At 40.2% G+C, this 20662-nt stretch overlaps 1 protein-coding gene across 1 annotated transcript in view; it reads right to left on the bottom strand.

The window, feature by feature from the left end:
* Nucleotides 1–20662, bottom strand: part of LOC103265815 (dystrobrevin beta-like) — a gene marked incomplete at its 3' end in the record, with an annotated part of 53919 nt that overhangs the window by 9256 nt on the left and 24001 nt on the right. Inside the window, exon 2 of the mRNA XM_008063470.2 lies at nt 12925–12992. Coding sequence (XP_008061661.2) covers nt 12925–12991 — 67 coding nt within the window. The remainder of the gene's footprint in view (nt 1–12924; nt 12993–20662) is intronic.

Here is a 20662-nt window from a genome sequence, read left to right on the forward strand (position 1 = left end):
CTGCAGCCTCGACCTGCTGGGGCTCCAGCGAACCTTCCGCCTCAGCCTTCCAAGTAGCTGGAATTACAGGCATGCGCTACCACACCCAGGTGATTTTTTTATTTATTGTAGAGATGAGATCTCGCCAAGCTGCTCAGGCAGGTCTTGAACCCACGAGCTCAGACAATCCACTCACCTCAGCCTCCCACAAAGCCTAAAATTACATCAGTCTATAAATCACACTTTGTTCTCATTTCAGAATTTGCTGCAAATGAAGTTTCCTTGGATTTTAACGTCACTTTAGTTTGGCCCCAGGTGTGGGTTCTTTATTTCATCTCTTTTGCCTTTATAATTTCTGGCAGTAAATTTTGATTCAATAAGGGGAAAGTAAACTGGCACAAATTATCTTCTACTAATATTTACAGGCATCTCTCATTTGTGCTCACTTCATGGAGAAAAAAGGGGGAAGGGGTTTCAAGGGTTGGTGAAAGTAATGCTTACTGACCAAAAAGGAAAGAGTTTCTCTTACTTTACTTCTGTCAACCTTTACCTCAATGTCATGATTACAATTACTTCCTCTATCACTTGGTTCTCACAAAATTCATATATATGCATATGTGTGTATATATGTATATAGTCCTACTTTATTTTAAAATATAAAGGCTTTATTAAAATATAATTCATGGCTGGGCACAATGGCTCATGCCTATAATCCCAGCACTTTGGGAGGCCGGGGTGAGAGGATTGCCTGAGCCCACAGGTTCGAGATCAGCCTGGGCAACTTAGCGAGACCTCATCTCTACAATAGATCAAAAAATTATCCAGGTATGGTGCTGTGTGCCTGTGGTCCCAGCTACTTGGAAGACTGAGGTGGAAGAATCGCCTGAGCCCAGCAAGTCGAGGATGCGGTAGCTCTGAGCGTGCCACTGCACTCCAGCCTGGGCAACAGAGTAAGACTCTGACTCAAAAAAATAAAAATATATAATTCACATACCATACAATTTACCCATTTAAAGTGCACAATTCAATGGTACTATCACCACAAACAATTCACAATGATTTCATTGTCCCAAAAAGAGATCTCTTCTCCTTAGCAATCACTCTGCCTACTTTTTAACTGGGTTGCCTTTTTATTATTGAGTTGTAAGAGTTCTTTATATATTCTAGATACAAATCATTTATAAGATGTATAACTAGCAACTCTTTTTCCCATTCTGTGGGCAGTCATTTCACTTTCTTGGTGGTGTCCACTGATACACAAAAGTGTATCATTTTGATAAAGTCTCATTTATCTGTTTCCTTTTGTCACTTGTATTTTTGGTGTTGTGTCCAAGAAGGTTCTGCCTAATTCAAGGTCAAGAAGATTTATACCTATAGATTTATACCTATGTTTTAAGAGTTTCATAATTTCAGCTCTTACATTTAGGTATAGGATCCATTTTGAGTTAATTTATTACCTGGCATAAGATAGGAATCCAAATTTATTGTTTTACATGTGAATATTCAGTTGTCCTAGCACCATATGTTCAAAAGACTATTATTCCCCATTGAATGATTTTGATACCCTTGTCAAAAATCAATTGACCAGAGATATACAGGCTTTGTTCCATATGTTCAATTTGTTCCATATTATCTCATTGACTGTGTTTCTATGTTTATGACAGCTGACATAATCCGGATTATTGCAGTTTTGCAGCAAGTTCTGAAATCAGAAAATGTCAGTCCTCCAACTTTGTTCCTCACATCATTAAATCACTATGGGTAATTTTAATGTCTAGATATTTATTTTATGAAATATCTTTATGGGAAAATACTGTGAAAAATTTTTGAACAGCTAGGAAATTTCCATCCCCAACTGACTAACAGAAATATTACCAATCTGACTGATCAGACTGCAAGGCATTTATCAGGCCATGTTCACTGATGGAGAAAGAATTATAGGAAAAAGTCAGTGCACCTGTTATAACTTACTTTCTTCAAACTCTTTCTCCAGTGCAATTGGTCAGATTTGGGTACTATAAGAGATGAAGTAGAGCAAGTATCACAGAAATCCAAAGACAACTAGTTTAGGAAAATGAGAAACTCCATATGCTTCAGTCATTTGCCAGAGATCTCTACATTGAAGTTCCAGGTGCTAGTCAAAAATCAAATGTCACTCTGCTTTCCTTTGCCATTTTTCCTTGTGAAAATACATCGCTCTCATATCAGTGGATGGCACAGGGTTCAGAAATTCTAGGGAGCCATGCCCATAATATCATTTTAAAAATCTAACAGTAGTCCAAATCCCAAAATAACTTTTAGAAGTTAAGATATAATCAGTAACCTTAGAACCTTGTTAAAATCTTCCTGTGTCAAAGTTCTACTAATCATGTTCTAAAGCTTCCCACATGTCCACCTGCTTGTGGAGCAGTCACATCTCCTGGTTTCCAAAAGGAAACGCCTCACCGACTGCCACTGAGCATACCCTTCATTTTTAAAATATTTTCCTCAGGTAAAGGTCCAGTTGATTCCCCAATCAGAAAATACTGTAGTCTGGCACATAAAAAATAGAACACAAAGCCTCCAGCTAAAAAAAAAAATTGGCCAGGAGCGGTGGCTCGACCTGTAATCCCAACACTTTGGGAGGCCAAGGCGAGAGGATTGCCTGAGCCCACGGGTTCGAGACCAGTCCAGGCAACTTGGTGAGACCTCGTCTCTACAATAAATAAAAAATTAGCTGGGCGTGGTGGCATGCGTCTGTAGTTTCAGCTATTTGGAAGGTTGAGGCGAAAGAATTGCCTAAGTCCAGCAGGTGGAGGCTGCGGTGGCCAGGAGCGTGCTGCTGCACTCCAGCCTGGGCAACAAGTGAGATTCCAACTCAGAAAAAAAAAAATGCATGCTAGTCTTTTGGGGCTTCTGAAGTAGAAATGATTATTCTTCCTGGGTGCCTTTAATACCAGCACTTTTAGCCGGGCTCGGTGGCTCAGCCTATAATCCTGTGCCTTTGGGAGGCTGAGGTGAGTGGATTGCCTGAGCCTGTGGGTTCGAGACCCGCCTGGGAATCTTGGCGAGACCTCATCTCTACAATAAATTTAAAAAAAAAAAATTAGCCAGGTGTGGTAGCACGTGCCTGTAGTTCCAGCTACTCGGAAGGCTGAGGCGGAAGGATCGCTGGCGCCCAGCAGATCGAGGCTGCGGTGGCTGGGAGCGGCCACTGCACTCCAGTCTGGGCAACAGATTAAGACTCCAACTCAAAAAAAAAAAAAATACCAGCACTTTGGAAGGCCAAGGTGAGAGAGGAATGTTTGAGCCCAGGACTTCAAGACCAGCCTGAGCAACATAATGAGACCTTGACTCTACAAAAAAAAATCAAAAAAATGAGCTGGGCATGGTGGTATGTGCCTGTAGTCCCAGCTACCTGGAAGGCTGAGCTGCAAAGACTCCAGAGCCCAGGAGGTAGAGGCTGTGGTGAGCTGTGACCGTGCCACTGCACTCCAGCTTGGGCAACAGAGTGAGACCCTGACCAAAAAAAAAAAAAAAAAATCACTAATAATAAACAGTATGTTTTAAGCTTTTCAAGAAATGGTACAAAAGAGTGTTGGCTAACTCCACAGGAAGACCTCTGGCCCCACTTGCAGGGCCCAGTGAAGTTCCTGGTCAGATGGGGATAATATGAGAACACTGGATACTCAAAAGAATTGGGAGCAAAATGGGAAAAACAGAAGAAGGTATTAACTCTTATTTCTACATTGTGACTCTTAATTTGTGAGACTGGGATACAAATGTTGTATAGTACAACCAAATCCCAAGGAAAGCAAAGAGACAAATGGGAAGACTTCATTGTATCTGCTTGATCAGAAGCTTGAAAGTCTACATAAATGCTACTCCAGCAACAAGAAAACCTTAAGAACAGCACTGAACTACTTATTAAAAGCCACTCCTTGCAAAACTCCACAACTACTTCCAAAATGCTTCTTATCTGAGAGATCAATCCGAAGCTGATTCCCACTGATAGCTTTCTTTAGTTTGTGTAACTATACTTCCACTAAGGAGGATGCAGTTCTATCCCATCAAAATGTTGAAGAAAAACGCAATTTCAGATTAGAGTTGAGTGCACTGCAAACATCTCCTTTGATTTCAGGTTGAGGAGCAGTTCTAGAGGAATGACAAATGTGGAAGCCAGATCAACTTCAAAATTTTTATATAAGTAAGGAGACATAAATAATAAATAACAGAGAGAAATAACAGCCAATATGGCATGCACACACATGTAAGTGTGGTGATAGGAAAAGGCAGAAGGATACAAAGCTATATCTGCTAACTGCAATCACAGTGGAAGAGAATGATGTAAGTCTGAGGGTTACTTAATATCGCCCGATCACACGTATTGTCTGGGCACTGGGTTAAACACATAGAATTCTAGGCCCCACTCCAGATCTACTTACTGAATCAAAATCTCCAGAGAAAAACCTGGAATCTTCGCTTTTAACAAATGCCCTGAGAGTCAAGCTAGGTTCAGGAAACAAAGCTGCCTAGTTCAGCTCAAAGTCTGGCTCATGCACACCCTTCAAATTTCACCTCCTACCCAACTCCAACCAGTCTGGACTACACACAATCCCTCATGTGTGCCAAGTCCTCTCATCTCAGGTCTCTGTGACCACTGCTGCCACAGCCCTTCATCACCACGTTGTCAGGCTGGCTCAGCCTGGGCGTCAATTCTCCCAGATGCCTCCTGGACTCCCATGCTTTCCATCATGGCTCCTAGTGCTCTATCTCTCCTTGTTTCCATTTCCAGGAAACTAAGTTCCATGAAAGCAAAGCCCATTTTTTATTGTTGTTCTTGTTGTTTACTATTACATACCTGAAAGTAGGAAATAATACAACTAGCACTTGAAATATTTATTGACTAAAGTAAAAATTAGGAGATTCTGTGTTGCTAGTACAAAAAACTCTGATCTACTTTTCCCCAAAAATATGTAAAGTCAAAAGGCTGGACAAACTAAAAATACAACTTTGGACACTAGCAAAGAAAAGCTGATGGGAGATAAAAGTACTGGGGGAGCCACCCCCTTTATCTGTCTGTGTAGGGCAGAGGACTCCAGAGAATGTTCCAGAGTGTGTTCCAGTGTTCCAGAGAGCCAGAGGATTCGGTGAAGGTGCACAGCAAACCAATGGTAGATGTAGGGAAGTAAATGTATTTTGTTTAAAAAGCAATGTAAACGGGGAGAAGAGGGATAAGGAAGAGAAGAGGAAGAAAAGAGGAGAAGAGATTATAGATCTAGTAGCTGTAAGTATAACAACATTTCTGAATTGCCTGAAAACTTTTATAAGCATTTCTAACAAGAAAAAAACTTTTCAAAAGAATTATTAGTCTGAACAAGTAACAAAAATAACTTCCTTATTTTTTTCTAGACAGAAGGAATAAAAACCCTGGGAAGGCTGGGCACAGTGGCTCATGTCTGTAATCCCTGCACTTTGGGAGGCAGAAAGGAGAGGACTGCCTGAGCCCACGGGTTTGAGACTAGCCTAGGCAACATGGTGAGACCTCATCTCTAGAATAAACTTTTTAAAAATTGGTGTGGTGGCACATGCCTGTAGTTCCAGCTACTTGGAAGGCTGAGGTGGAAGGATAGCCTGAGACCAGCAGGTCAAGGCTGCGGTGGCCATGAGAGTGCCGCTGCACTCCAGGGCAAAAGAGTGAGACTCCCACTCAAAAAACAAAAAGAAAAAACCCTGGAGAAGGGAGATGAAGCCAGAGGTCCCATCAGAGGGGAAGGTACAAATAAAACCAAGGTCACTGAAGGATGACTCCCTCAGTATATGAACTAGGAAAGAGAAAACATCCCACAAAGGGAAACGGCGGAGACATGTGCCTACCTCCTCTTAGATTTACACTTAAATTTATCTGGATTTAACAGAAAAAAAAAAAAAAAGGCAAGCAAAGAAAGTAGTGAAGTTACTACTAGAATTACACAAAACGATTACACAAAAATTGGTTATACAAAAGAGTGGCAAAGTCTAATTTGTAAAGTTGAAAAGATAACACTAAAAACAGTATATATGTCATAAACGAGACACTATAGAACACTCCAATATTCCTGTATTTATTTGAACAAAGTTATAAATATTGATAAGCTTTAGACTTCATTTTAATTGATGTATCTGGGATAAAGAATAGAAAAAGAATCAAAACAGAGTAGAAGGAAAGAGTGGAATGGAAGGAAGAAAGCTCAATTCACCTAAGAGAAGTTGAGAAAGAAGGAAAAAACAAAGGACAAAACTGAAGCACAAAATAAGATGGAAAAATGAAACACAGCAATAATCCTAGAAAGCATTAAACAGAATAAATTCTTCAGTGACAAAGCACATATTGTCAACTGGTTTTTAAAAAAATAATCTAGCTTATGCTGTTTATTGTGTTTTACAATAAAACACAAGAATTTAGAACATTTTAAAGTAAAAGAATTAAAAGATATATACTGTAGGTATGCCAACCAAAAGAAAGTCAGGAATGCTATACCAATATGCAACAAACAGACTTCAAAGCAAAAAAAAAAAGGATTAGAATAAGAGGGTAACTATATAATGACAAAAGATTCACTTTCCTACATAAACATAACATTTTAAAGGTACACGCATCTAAGAACTAAAGCTCTGAAACCTGACAGAAGTATATATAGAAAGAAATTTTAAAATCTGGATCAAAGCAAGGATTTTCAATATCTTTCAGCAATTAAGATCAGGCAAATTATTAAGGACAAAAAACATTTTAATAAAACATGCAACAACTTGATCTAAATAATTCAGAAATCATACACATTATTTTCAAGTACTCATGGAATATTTGGGAAGACATAAAATATCAACAAATTTAAAGATTCTAGATCATCTTTCATTCCCTGACCTATAACCTAATTAAGCTACAAAGTTTTCTATTCAAAAATTTATTTACGACCAAGCACAGTGGCTCAAGCCTGTAATCCCAGCACTTTGGGAAGCAGAGGGGAAAGAACTGCCTGAGCCCAGGGGTTCAAGACCAGCCTGGGCAACTTGGTGAGACCTCGTCTCTACAATATATCAAAAAATCAGCCCGGTGTGGTAGCGTGTGCCTGTGGTTCTAGCTACTTGAAAGCCTGAGGTGCAAGGATTGCCTGAAGCCGGCAAGTCAATGCTGGGGTGGCTAGGAGCATGCCACCGCACTCCAGCCTTGGTTACAGAGTACACTCCAGCCTTGGTTACAGAGTAACACTCCGACACACACACACACACACACACACACACATACACACACACACACACACACACAATTATTTACAATTTTAAAAGGATACTTTGAAATAATTCAAAATAGAGGTTAGAAAACAGACCTGATGATGAAAATATTGGAATACTTGGAATGCAAAAAAATTACAGTAAAGTTTATTCTTAAATACTTACATAGGAAAGAAAAAAAATCTGGCAACCCCATCGGGTCCCCTCCCTCCGTGGGAGCTTTTCTGTTCTCTCAATAGATCCTGCTAGAAAGAAAGAAAGAAAGAAAGAAAGAAATCTGAAAATAAATGGCCTTAGAAGCCCAACATAAGAAGTAGAAAAAGGACAAGAGAATTGCCTACATAGAAAAAAGAAAATAATAAAAACAATAGTACAAAATAATAAGGTGTAGAAAGATACAGAGAATCAATGAAGCCAAAAGTCAGTCCTTTGAAAAGACTAATACATTGAGCAAACTTTAGAGAACAAAATAAAATCAGAAAACTCTGAGCATGGAGGCCTGGAGTCAAGCATTTTGTAGAATCACTGGAGATCACCAGAATCAAGGACTAGTGTTCTAACCTGTCACCATTCATTTTTCTTAGTGACTTTATACCGTGTAAGAATCATAAACTGGCTGGGCTTGGTGGCTCAGCCTGTAATCCCCAGCACTTTGGAGGCCGAGACGAGTGGATTGTCTTGAGCCCATGGGTTCGAGACCCGCCTAGGAAACTTGGCGAGACCTCGTCTCTACAATAAATAAAAAATTAGCAACCAGGCTTGGTGGCTCAGCCTGTAATCCCAGCACTTTGGGAGGCTGAGGTGAGTGGATTGCCTGAGCCTGCGGGTTCATGACCCGCCTGGGCAACTTGGCGAGACCTCATCTCTACAATAAATCAAAAACTAGCCGGGCATGGTAGCGCACGCCTGTAGTTCCAGCTACTTCGAAGGCTGAGGCGGAAGGATCTCCAGAGCCCAGCAGGTTGAGGCTCAAAAAAAAAAAAAAAAATTAGCCGGACGTGGTAACACGCACCTGTAGTTCCGGCTCAAAAAAAAAAAAATTAGCCGGACGTGGTAATGCGCACCTGTAGTTCTGGCTACTTGGAAGGCTGAGGCGGGAGGATCACCTGAGCCCAGCAAGTCAAGGCTGCAGTGGCCAGGAGTGTGCCACTGCACTCCAGTCTGGGCGACAGGGTGAGACTCCAACTCAGAAAAAAAAAAAGAATCATAAACTACGAATTTATTTCTATGTAATGTAGTCCATTCTTCCTTTAATAAATACTTATCAAGTTCCTGGGGCTACCATAAACAGATGTGATCCTTAGTCTTATGGTGTTTTGAGTATAAAAAAAATATTAAGCAAAGAAAAAATGAACTAATTTTATCATTGTTCATAATAGGAAATTGAAAGATACTATCTAAAAACATAATGGTTTAAAGATATTATATAAAGATATAATAGTAAAGATAACACATGCTAAAAAATACAAACTAAATTACTATGACTACTGTCATGATATGATGGCAGAGTTGAGTAGTTATGACAGAGAACTCATCATATAGCCTACAGATCCTAAAAGATTTACTTTCTGGCTCTTTAAGGAAAAGATGGCTGGCCGCAGCACTGTATTCACAAAGTAAAGGAGAAATTTATACATTTCAAGAGAAACAGAAAACATCTGATAAAATTCAATACTCACTCATGACTTAAGAAAATAATGAAGCCGGGCTTGGTGGCTCAGCCTATAATTCCGCGCCTTTGGGAGGCTAAAGTGAGTGGACTGCCTGAGCCCACGGGTTTGTGACCCGCCCGGGAAACTTGGTGAGACCTCATCTCTACAATAAATCAGAAAATTAGCCAGGCATGGTAGCGCGCACCTGTAGTTCCAGCTACTTGGATGGCTGAGGCGGAAAGATCGCCGGATCATCTAACTGCAGAGCCTGGACTCAAAGCCATTGTGGTATGAGGAAACAAGTATGCCTGTTATCCTCTCTACTCTTCAACATAATATCTGAGGCCTTAACCAAAGCACTAGGTCAAGAAAAAGAGGTATTAAGGATTACAAAAGAAAGAGTCAAAATTGCCTTTCTTTAAAAATGGTATAGTTACCTGCTTAAGTAGAAATCTATAAACTAGCCATTAAAACTAATGAGTTGAGAAAGATTATTGGAGTCCAAATTAACGTGCTAAAATCAATAACATACTAGATGATACATCCAAGTAATAAGGCTGGGAAAAGGTATCATTGGCATCCATAGAAGGTAATTATGCTGGAGTTTTGGGGTGATGTTGCTGGGAATGCGGAGTTGGGGCTTCCAGCAGCAGATACTGCCACCATCCATGCAGTTCTTCCTGTGAAGAACTAGGGGTGACTCAAGAAGGCATACTCACCAAACATCTCCCAGGTGGTCTGTGTCCTCGAGTTTGTTACAGAGAATAAACATTTACATGAGGTTTATGTATCAGAGTGATAACATTCACTATGCAGTAAACCCAGTTCCTGGCAGGACTACTTCCAGTCTCTAGCCTGTCACTCTCATATGCCCATGTTTATCTACTTAAGGCACTACAGCCCCATCTTAGTATCAGGAATTATTATGTTTTTTATTGGGTTTCCTATTTTGTCAGCTTTGCCTTACTAAAATGTAAGTTTCATGAGGGAGGTCAGGACTGTGTTTCATTCTCCCCTGTAACCCTAGCACCCAAAATAGTGCTTGGAACATAGTAGATAATAAATGTGCTAAAAGCAGAATGGAAAAGATAACCCCTATGCTGAGTTCGAAGGGTAGACAGAAGCAGTTTGCCAGATGGTGGAGGAAACAGTATTATTAGCAAAGGCACAAAGGCATGAAATAAGATGACCTACCTGCAGGAAAGTCAACTCAGTATTGCTGGGGAAGTAACACACAAGACATGTAATGGAAATTGGGAACTTGTGAACCAAGCCAAAAAGAGGCCAGAAGGTCTTATTTGGCATGCGAAGCCATGAAAGTGATGAGAAGCAAAAGGGAGTTAAGCAAATAAGTAATATAGATTTATACAGTTTAATATGGCAACTGATCATAGCAGATTTGAGAGGGTCAAGACCGGAAGAAGGAATCAAAAGCTTATTGCTTTAGTTCAGAAAAATACTAATGATTTTTTTAAAAGATTAATAATAAAAACAGCTGACCATATTAAGTATTTACTATTCTGTGTCAGGCACTGTCATAAGTACTTTGCTCACATTATCTCATTTAATCTTCATGATAATTCTATGAAGTCGGCACTATTCCCATTTTACGGATGAGGAAATTGAGGCACAGAGAGATTCAGTTAACTTGCCTAAGGTTATACAACAAGTAAGTGAGGGAGCCAAGATCCAAACTGTGTTGTCTAACTGCAGAGCCTGGACTCAAAGCCATTGTGGTATGAGGAAAATACAAATTCAAGACCATTTATGAGGTAAAACTCATCTGCATTTTGTGATTCCTTAGGAGGTGGAGAAAAGTGACTCTGAAGTGTCTGGTGTGAATGATAACAATTAGAGACTAAGAACTATAAAAGTCTTTAAAGATCACCCAGGCCCGATGCCTACTCAAAGCCAAAATTTCTTCTCTACCATCTCTAACAAATAGTTATCCATTTTAATTGACAAGACAATACAGGACTGAGTTGAATCAAACTCTGCCTCCTATGATTAAGATTCTAAAAAGCTGAAGTATGTTGAGAGTTGGTTCTTCTGAGATTTTATACACAGATTTTCATATTGTGGCATATGAAATTCTAGAATTCTGCAAGTACTTCAGGGGTTATCCCAAGTCTGCCCTCTGCCTCCCCTCTCCTGCTTCAAATATGCACTACCAATTTTATAACACTCCTATGTTGAGGAACATCATAAGATTTCATGGGGAGAAAAAGAGGTACAGTGCTTTTAAAAGGTTTCATAATCACTGGTCCAGACCAGTATGTAACCCTATTTCATGGCAAAGGAATTTGAAGTCCCGCAAATGTGAGTTGGACAAGGTCACAAAGACAAGTAGTCACAGAGCAAAACAACTCTTCAATTATAGGGAACACCCCACTCCTCTCAGCCATCTTTTGCTCTCTTTTTTTCAGTTGGGGTCTCACTATGTTGCCCAGACCACAGTGCAGTTGCACCACCAGGGCTCACTGCAGACTCTACCTCCTAGCCTCAGGCAATCCTTCTGCCTCAGAATTCTGACTAGCTGGGACTACAGACACACGCCAGCACACCTAGCTAAATTTTTTTTTTTTAATTTTATGTAGAGATGAAGTCTCACTATGTTGCCCAATCCGGTCTCAAATTCCTAGGCTCAAGTAATTCTTCAGTCTTGGCCTATCAAAATGCTAGGATTACAGGCATGACCCATCATGCCCAGATATCTCCTCTTTGTTTGAATTTCATATAAGAATATAATTTTTAGCAGAAGATTTAAAATTTAGAAATACCAAAATACACATTCATTCTTTTTTAGTTTTTTCCAATAGCTCTAGGTGTTATTCTAACACTTAGTCCTCTCTACCTTAGAATTGGTATCTAGTGGAAGGTAATGTATATCATGTATTAATATTAATTATTAATCACCACATGCAAGCACATGGCAACGATAGAAATACAGCAAGAGATCTAAACAGACTGGCATGACTTAAAATCACATATATTCTAGGTAGCATTTCTGCCATATTATTATTATTATTATTTTGAGTTGGAGTCTCACTCTGTCATCCAGGATGGAGGGCAGTGGCACACTCCCGGCCACTGTAGCCTTGACCTGCTGGGCTCCAGTCATCCTTCCACCTCAGTCTTCCAAGTAGATGGAACTACAGGCACACCATGCCCAGTTAATTTTTTGATTTATTGTAGAGATGAGGTCTTGCCAAAATGTCCAGGCTAGTCTCAAACCTGTGGGCTTAGGCAATCCTCCCACCTCAGCCTCCCAATCTGCCATATTATTTATGGTCTTGCTTAAGAAAACAATTCAAGTCAATGCAATTCAAATATGTTTTTTAACTCCTATTCTTTCCTCTTTAAAGCTCATAATGTAGCCGGGTGGAGTGGCTCACACCCGTAATCCTAGCACTTTGGGAGACGGAGGCAGAAGCATCGCTTGAGGCCAGGAGTTCCAGACCAGCCTGGCAACAAAGTGAGACTTGTCTCTACAAAAAAAAAAAAACTCACTTGGTATGGTGGCCTGTTCCTGTATTCCCAGCTACTCAGGAAGCTGAGATGGGAGGATCACTTGAGCCCAGGAGATTACAGTGAGCTGATCATGCCACTGCATTACAGCCTAGACAACCAAGTAAAATTCTATCTCAAAATATATATCAATAAAGCTTATGGCCAGGCTCGGTGGCTCAGCCTGTAATCCCAGCACTTTGGGAGGCGAAGGAGAGTGGACTGCCTGAGCCTGCTGGTTCAAGAACAGCCCTGGCAACTTTGTGAGATCTCATCTCTACAATAACTCAAATTAGCTGGGTGTGGTAGCACATGCCTGTAGTTCCAGCTACTTGGAGGGCTGAGGCAGAAGGATTGCCAGAGACCAGCAGGCTGATGCTGGGGTGGCCGTGAGTGTGTCAGCAACAGAGTGACACTCCAACTCAAAAAAAAAAGCATATAATATAAAATTTGTAAATGACTAAAGCTATGATTTAATAGGAAAAAAAAATTCCCACAAATACGAACAAGGACCCTAGAAGCACTCAAGACTCACGCATTTCTATGAACAGCTGCCTCTTCTCTGCCATGGTCTTCCGCTTGTTCCCACTTTCCTCAATCATTCTAGAGACAAAGAAAGAGACAATAAATCACTGTATAATTTGACAACTCAACCAAGTGCTAATCATTGTATTGTGAAGAGACACAGGAAACCAAGTTGCAAATGCATTTTTTAAGACAGTATCAGTAAAATAAACTGGAAGCCTGAAACAGAAAAAAGATAAACCATTGTTCTTTTATTTGATAGCTTCTAAAATATTAATAAGTCAATAATACTTAAGTAAGCTGGGATCGGTGGCTCAGCCTGTAATCCCTCGCTTTGGGAGACTGAGGTGAGTGGATTGCCTGAGCCCGCAGGTTCGACACCCACCAGGGCAAGTTGGCGAGACCTCATCTCTACAATAAATCAAAAATTAGCTGGGTGTGGTAGCGCGTGCCTGTAGTTCCAGCTTCTTGGAAGGCTGAGGCGGAAGGATTGCCAGAGTCCAGCAGGTTGAGGCTGCGGTGGCCGAGAGCAGCCACTGCCCTCCAGTCTGGGCGACAGAGTGAGACTCCAACTCAAAAAAAAAAAAATACTTAAGTAAGCTTATACATTTGCTTCCTGTACCAAAAATATCGGGTTATCTTATTTCTAACTTTGATGATTTTCTCTGCAGAGTCTTGGATTAGTCGACAGTTTCCCCTATCACCACTGTTTTATATATTAACAGGTAAACATGTTACTAAATATTATTTAGAAAACAAATGAAAAAAGCTGGTCACAGTGGCTCATGCCTATAATCCCAGTACTTTGGGAGACTGAGGCTTGAGTCCAGGAGCTAGAGAGCAGCCTAGGCAACACAGCAAGAACTCATCTCTACAAAAAGATAAAAATAAGTTAGCCAGGTATGGTGGTGCACACCTGTACTCCCAGCAACTTGGGCAGCTGGGAGGAAGGATCACCTGAGCCCAGGAGGTCAAAGGTACAGTGAGCTATGATTGCACCACAGTACTCCAGCCTAGGTGACAGAGTAAGACTCCCACTCAAAAATAAAAAAAAAAAAAGCAAGAATGAAAATAAATGAAAGTCTATAAAAAAGAACAAGAGAACAGTTATCTTATATATTAAAATATATAAATTAAATATTATATTTTTATATTTAATTAAAAAGCTATTCATCCCCAAACCAAAAAAGTTCCTAAATATAAACTTTCTATCACATAGCAACAGTAGTTTATATTAGCAGACTCAGGCTATGCCAATAGCCTTTGTTAAAACTTTTACATGCATTATCTCATTTAATTCACACAAAAACCCTGTCTGCTGGTATTATTATCCCCATTTTACAAATTAGGAAACAGATGCCTAGAAAAGAATACTAACTTGCTCAAGAACATACAACTCAGGAGTAGAGTAGAATCCCAGGCCTTTCATTAAACTTCTTACATAGTTGTTGGAGAGGCATATTTTCTTCTTCTTTTTTTTTTGAGTTGGAGTCTCACTCTGTCACCCAAACTGTACAGTGCAGTGGCCGCTCCCAGCCACCACAGCCTCCATCTGCTGGGCTCTGGCAATCCTTCCACCTCAGCCTTCCAAGTAGCTGGAACTACAGGTGCGCGCTACCCCACCCGGCTAATCTTTTTGATTTATTGTAGAGATGAGATCTCGCCAAGTTGCCCAGGCGGGTCTCAAACCCACAGGCTCAGGCAATCCACTCACCTCAGCCTCCCAAGGCACGGGATTACAGGCTGAGCCACCGAGCCCGGCTATATTTTCAAATCTCTATGCCTAAAAAGCTAGAACACAAACAGTCCATTACGTGTACACTATTGATACAAATTTTGTGACAATTTCCACTGAAGTCTGTCTTACTCTATGAAGAAAAAAACATCTAGACAAAGAGCATAAGCCAAATAATCTCCCTAAGTAGATTAAATTGTTGTAAATCATTCTGAATATGATTAAACACTTGTAAACTGCCATACGTCATTCTCAAATATGTTGGAATCAAAAATTAAACGATGACTACAAACTACACATCCTTTAAAGCAAGTTACCTGGTTATAAAAAGTTTAGTTATGGGAAAAGGGCCCTTACCAGATCCTGACCATGTTGACATTGTGATTTCAGACTTCCCAGGCTCTAGAATATTTACAGATGAGGAAACTAAGGCAAAGAGGTTACGAAGTAACTAGGTCAGGCCGGGCTCAGTGGCTCAGCTTATAATCCCAGCACTTTGGGAGGCCGAGGCGAAAGGATTGCCTGAGCCCGCGGCTTCGAGACTCACCCAGGCAACTTGGCGAGACCTCATCTCTTAATAAATAAAAAACTGGCTGGGCATGGTAGCGCACGCCTATAGTTCTGGCTACTGGGAAGGTTGAGGCGGAAGGATTGCCGGAGCCCAGCAGGTTGAGGTTGCGGTGGCTGGGAGTGTGCCACTGCATTCCAGTCTTGGCGACAGAGTGAGACTCTAACTCAAAAAAAAAAAAAAGAGAAGTAACTAGGTCATATGGCAAATTTTCCCAATTTTACAAAGAGTTTTAGGTGTCTACACACTTAAATTTTCTGCACATTTCTGTCTAGTTTTATGTACCCCCTTGTGACAAATATACTTTTATTTGAAGAAAAAAGTTTAGCTATAGTATGTCCTAAAGACAATTTTAAATATAAATATATTCCTCAACATTGTGCATTTAGTATTTTGATAATTAAGACTAGCCCTGTCCTAGACCATTGAAATGTTACCAAGTAGGCTTTAACACACCTTTGGTTATTTAATAATTTGTCCCCAAGATGAAAATAATTTCAAGCAGAAAGTAAGCCAAAGAAAAAACAACAAGATTCAAGACTAGCCTGGGCAACTTGGTGAGAACTTGTCTCTACAATAAATCACAAAAATCTGCTGGGTGTGGTGGCGTGTGTCTGTAGTTCCACCTACTTGGAAGGCTGAGACAGAAGGATCGTCAGAGCCCAGCAAGTAGATGCTGGGGTGGCCGTGAGCGTGACATTGCACTCCAGTCTGGGTGATGGAGTGAGACTTCAACTCAAAAAAAATGAAAAGAAAAATCAACAGAAAACAGCAAAAATCTAATAAAATCTAGAGACCTAGACTTGGTACCTGCAGCCTATAGCTGGATGCAATGGCTCATGCCTGCAATCCCAGCACTTTGGGAGGCGGAGGCCTCAGGATTGCCTGAGCCCAGGGATTCAAGACCAACCTGGGCAACTTGGCGAGACTTTGTCTCTACAATAAATCAAAAAACTATCCAGGTGTGGTGGCATGCGCCTATAGTTCCAGCTACTTGGAAAGCTGAGGCTGAAGGATCACTTGAGCACAGAAAGCCTAGGATAAAATAGCCGTGAGCGTGCCACTGCACTCCAGGTTGGGTGACAGAGTGAGATTCCAAGGCAAAAACAAATAAAGGGGCAACCCCTTCGGGTCCCCTCCCACTGTGGGAGCTCTTCTGTCCTCTCAATAAATCCTGCTTTCTCACAAATCAATCAATAAATAAATGCAAAAGTTTGCTCCTCTCCAATCTTGGTTTCTCCCTAAATAATACAAATTTAAATACTAAACACAGATTAAAATAAAGAATAGCATGTTGTCTTTTATAATATATCTCATTGATTATATCTTTTTTCTACTTTTACTATTACTTTACATCACTTTTTCTCCAAGTAATTCTTGTCCTTTTTCCAAGGATAAGAATTCCTAGAGATCTCTAAGTCCTTCATGACTATTTTCTAAATTTTGTTTTTGTTTCCAGATCAATCTTGGAAAAAATTCATACAAATATATTCTGAATCATCTGCATGACCACTATACTACAAGTACTGCTATGCAATTTCAGGGCTCCCACCTGCATATGCAATTACTTGTGTCATTTGGTGGCAGGAATCACCTAAAGCAGTGGTTAGAAAGCTACACAAACTACCACTACAGTGAACCAGATCTGACCTGCCACCTGTTTCTTCATATCAAGTTCTACTGGAACACAGTCACACCCATGCATTGATGCATTATCTATGGCTGCTTTCATCAACAACAGCAGACTTTAGTAGTTTCAACAGAAAGCATTTGACTCGCAAAGTCTAAACTATTTACTATCTGACTTTTTAAGAAAAAATTTGCCAATGTGACTTAAAGCAATAATAATTAATGCTGTATTGCTACACATGTTTGGTTGCAATCAGATTAGCACATCCTCACTGCCAAAATAACAATCATCTCACACAGATTTGAATTCCAATTCCATTACTAAAAGTCTATCCTTGGGGACGTGCTTTAATCACTCTAAAATACATTCGTCATTGCTAAAATGGCAAAAAATATACATAATTATTTATTTGACAAATATTTATTGAGCAGCTCTTATATGGCAGGTGTAGCTAGTGGTACTAGGAATACTGCAGTGAATAAGACAATGTCCTTACCTTCAACAGCTTCCATTCTTCTGAGAAGATTAGAAATAATAATTCACTTAGACAGTGCCTGGCCTGAGGTAAGCACAGGTCAAATGGTAGCTGCTATTCTTTATTATTATTACAATTACTACTACCACCACCACCACCACCACCACCACCACCACCACCACCACCACTACTACTACTATTATCACAAATAGTTTATAAGTCGAGTGGGAAGAATCTCGTTTATAACAAAGTAGACACTTTAGAAATTTAACTATCTAAACAGACAAAAGTGATGGTATCCTGAAGTCACACAATTATTATAAACTTAAATCAAACAACACATAAACTCTGGACAGATCCCTTACCAAAGGAGATATATAGATGGCAAATAGCATCTGAAAAACTGTCCTACATCATATGTCCTTAGAAAATTGAGAATCAAAACAAGGAGATACCACTACACACCTATCAGAATGGCCAAAATCCAGAACACTGACAACAGAAAATGCTAGTAAGGATGTGGAGCAACAGAAACTCTCATTCATCACTGATGGGAATAAAAAATGGTACAGCCACTTAGAAGACAGTTTGGCTACCTCGGAATACACCTAACCAAGGAGGTGAAAGATCTCTACAAAGAGAACTACAAAACAATGATGAAAATTGTAGTTGACACAAATAGAAAAACATCCCATGCTCAAGGATTGGAAGCATCAATACTATTAAAATGACCATACTGCCCAAAGCAATCTACAGATTCAGTACAATTCTTATCAAAATACCAACACCGTTTTTCACAGAACTAGAAAAACTATCTTAAAGTTTATATGGAACCAAAAAAAGGCCGAAAAGCCAACGCAATCTTAACTTAAAAGAACAAATGCGGAGGCATCATGCTGCCTGACTTCAAATTATACTACAAGGTTATAGTAACTATAGCAAGCATGGTTTTGGTACAAAAGACAAGTAGATCAATGGAACAGAATAGAGAACTCAGAAATAAAGCCACCATGCCTGCAGCCAACTGATCATCGACAAAGTTAACAAAAATAAATAATGGAAATTAGCCGGGTGTGGTGTCGTGCGCCTGTAGTTCCAGCTACTCAGAAGGCTAAGGTGGAAGGATCGCCGGAGCCCAGCAGGTCGAGGCTGCGGTGCCCGGCAGCAGCCACTGCACTCCAGTCTGGGTGACTGAGTGAGACTCCAACTCAAAAAAAAAAACCAAACAACAAAAATAAATAATGAGAAAAGGACAATCTATTCAACAAATGGTGCTGGAAACACTGGCTAGCCATATGCAGAAGAATGAAACTGGATCCCTATCTCTCATCATGTACAAAAATTAACTCAAGATGGATCAAAGATTTAAATGTAAGCCGTAAAACTATGAAAATCCTAAAAGAAAACCTAGGAACACTCTTCTGGACATTGGTCTAGGATTTATGGCGAAGATCCCAAAAAGCAATTGCAACAAAAACAAAAATAGACAAAGAGGACATAATTAAACTAAAAAGCATCTGCTTAGCAAAAAAAATAATCATAGTGAAGAGAAAAACCTATGAAAGGAGAAAAATATTTGCAAATTATTTGTTCGACAAAGGACCAAATATCCAGAATCTACAAGGAACTCAAACTCAACACACAAAATAGACTCCATCAAAAGTAGGCAAAGGACAAGAATAAACACTTCTCAAAAGAAGACATACAAATGGCCAGCAAACACACAAAAAAATACTCAAAATCACTAATAATCAGAGAAATGCAAAATAAAACCACAATGAGACATCACCTTACACCCAGTCAGAATGGTCATTATTAAAATGTTGAAGAACAACAGATGCTGGCGTGGTTGCAGAGAAAAGGGAACTCTCATCCACTGTTGGTGGAATTGTAAACTAGTTCAGCCTATATGGAAGACCGTATGGAGATTTCTCAAAAAACTAAAAACTGAATTACCATTTGAACCAATAATCCCACTACTAGGGATTTACCCAAAGGAAAAGAAATCACTACATAAAAAAAATTTGTACTCATATGTTCAGTGCAGTACTATTCATAAGAGTAAAATCATAAAATCAATTGAAGTGCCCACCAACAACTGACTGAATAAATCTAAGAAAACTGACTCAGAAACAGAAAACCAAAGACCACATGCTCATTTGCAGGAGCTAAATGGCTGCAAAGATGGAAATAATGCATACTGGGACACCAATAAGTGGGGAGAGAGAGAGGAGGGTTAGGAAACATAAATTACCTGTTGGGTTCAATGTTCACTATTTGGGGAAAGGGCTACCTGAGATCCAATCCCAGCACTACACAACATGTCCATGTAACAAATATGCACTTGTACCCTGATTCCAAAATAAAAAGTTTTCTAATAAAATGGAAAAAAAAGCTATCTTGACTTCTACATCATTATTTTTGCCTGATTTTGTATTTTATATAGCAAAATCATCCAGTACTTTCTGTATGTTATCGCCTTCCCCCAGTGTTAACTTGTGAGAGCCATCTACATTTTTTGAGTATTAAAATTGGTTTGATTAAATTTAAAAAAGAAGACAGTGTGGCGGTTTTTCTTTTTTCTCTTGAGTAGGAGTCTCACTCTGTTGCCCAGGCTGGAGTGCAGAGGCATGCTCAAGACCACTGCAGCCACGGCCCACTGGGCTCAGGCAATCGTCTCAGCCTTCTAAGTAGCTAGAACTACAGGCACTTACCACAGTGCCCGGCTAATTCTTTGATTTATAGTAGAGACGAGGTCTCGCCAAGTTGCTCAGGCTTGTCTTGAACCCCTGGACTCAAGCAATCCTCTCGCCTCCACCTCTCAAAGTGCTGGGATTACAGGCATGAGCCACTGCATCTGGCTGGCAGTTTCTTACATAACTAAACAAACTCTTACCATAAGATCCAGCAATCGGCCGGGCTCAGTGGCTCAGCCTATAATTCTGCAACTTGGGAGGCTGAGGTGAGTGAATTGCCTGAGCCCGCGGGTTCGAGACCTGCCTGGGCAACTTGGCAAGACCTCATCTCTACAATAAATCAAAAACTAGCCAGATGTGGTAGCGCGCGCCTGTAGTTCCAGTTACTTGGAAGGCTGAGGCGGAAGGATCGTCGGAGCCCAGCAGGTTGAGGCTGTGGTGGCTGGGAGCAGCCACTGCACTCCAGTCTGGGCGACAGAATGAGACTCCAACTCAAAAAAAAGAAAGAAAAAAAAAAGAACCAGCAATCACACTCCTTGGTATTTACCCAAACGAGGTGAAAACTTATGCCACACAAAAACCTGTTCACAGATGTTTATGGTAGCTTTTTCAAAACTGCCAAGACATGGAAGCAACCAAGATGA

This window comes from Carlito syrichta, unplaced genomic scaffold, assembly GCF_000164805.1.
Source record: "Carlito syrichta isolate Samal-C Ts95f unplaced genomic scaffold, Tarsius_syrichta-2.0.1 Scaffold306856, whole genome shotgun sequence".
Taxonomy (NCBI): Eukaryota; Metazoa; Chordata; class Mammalia; order Primates; family Tarsiidae; genus Carlito; species Carlito syrichta.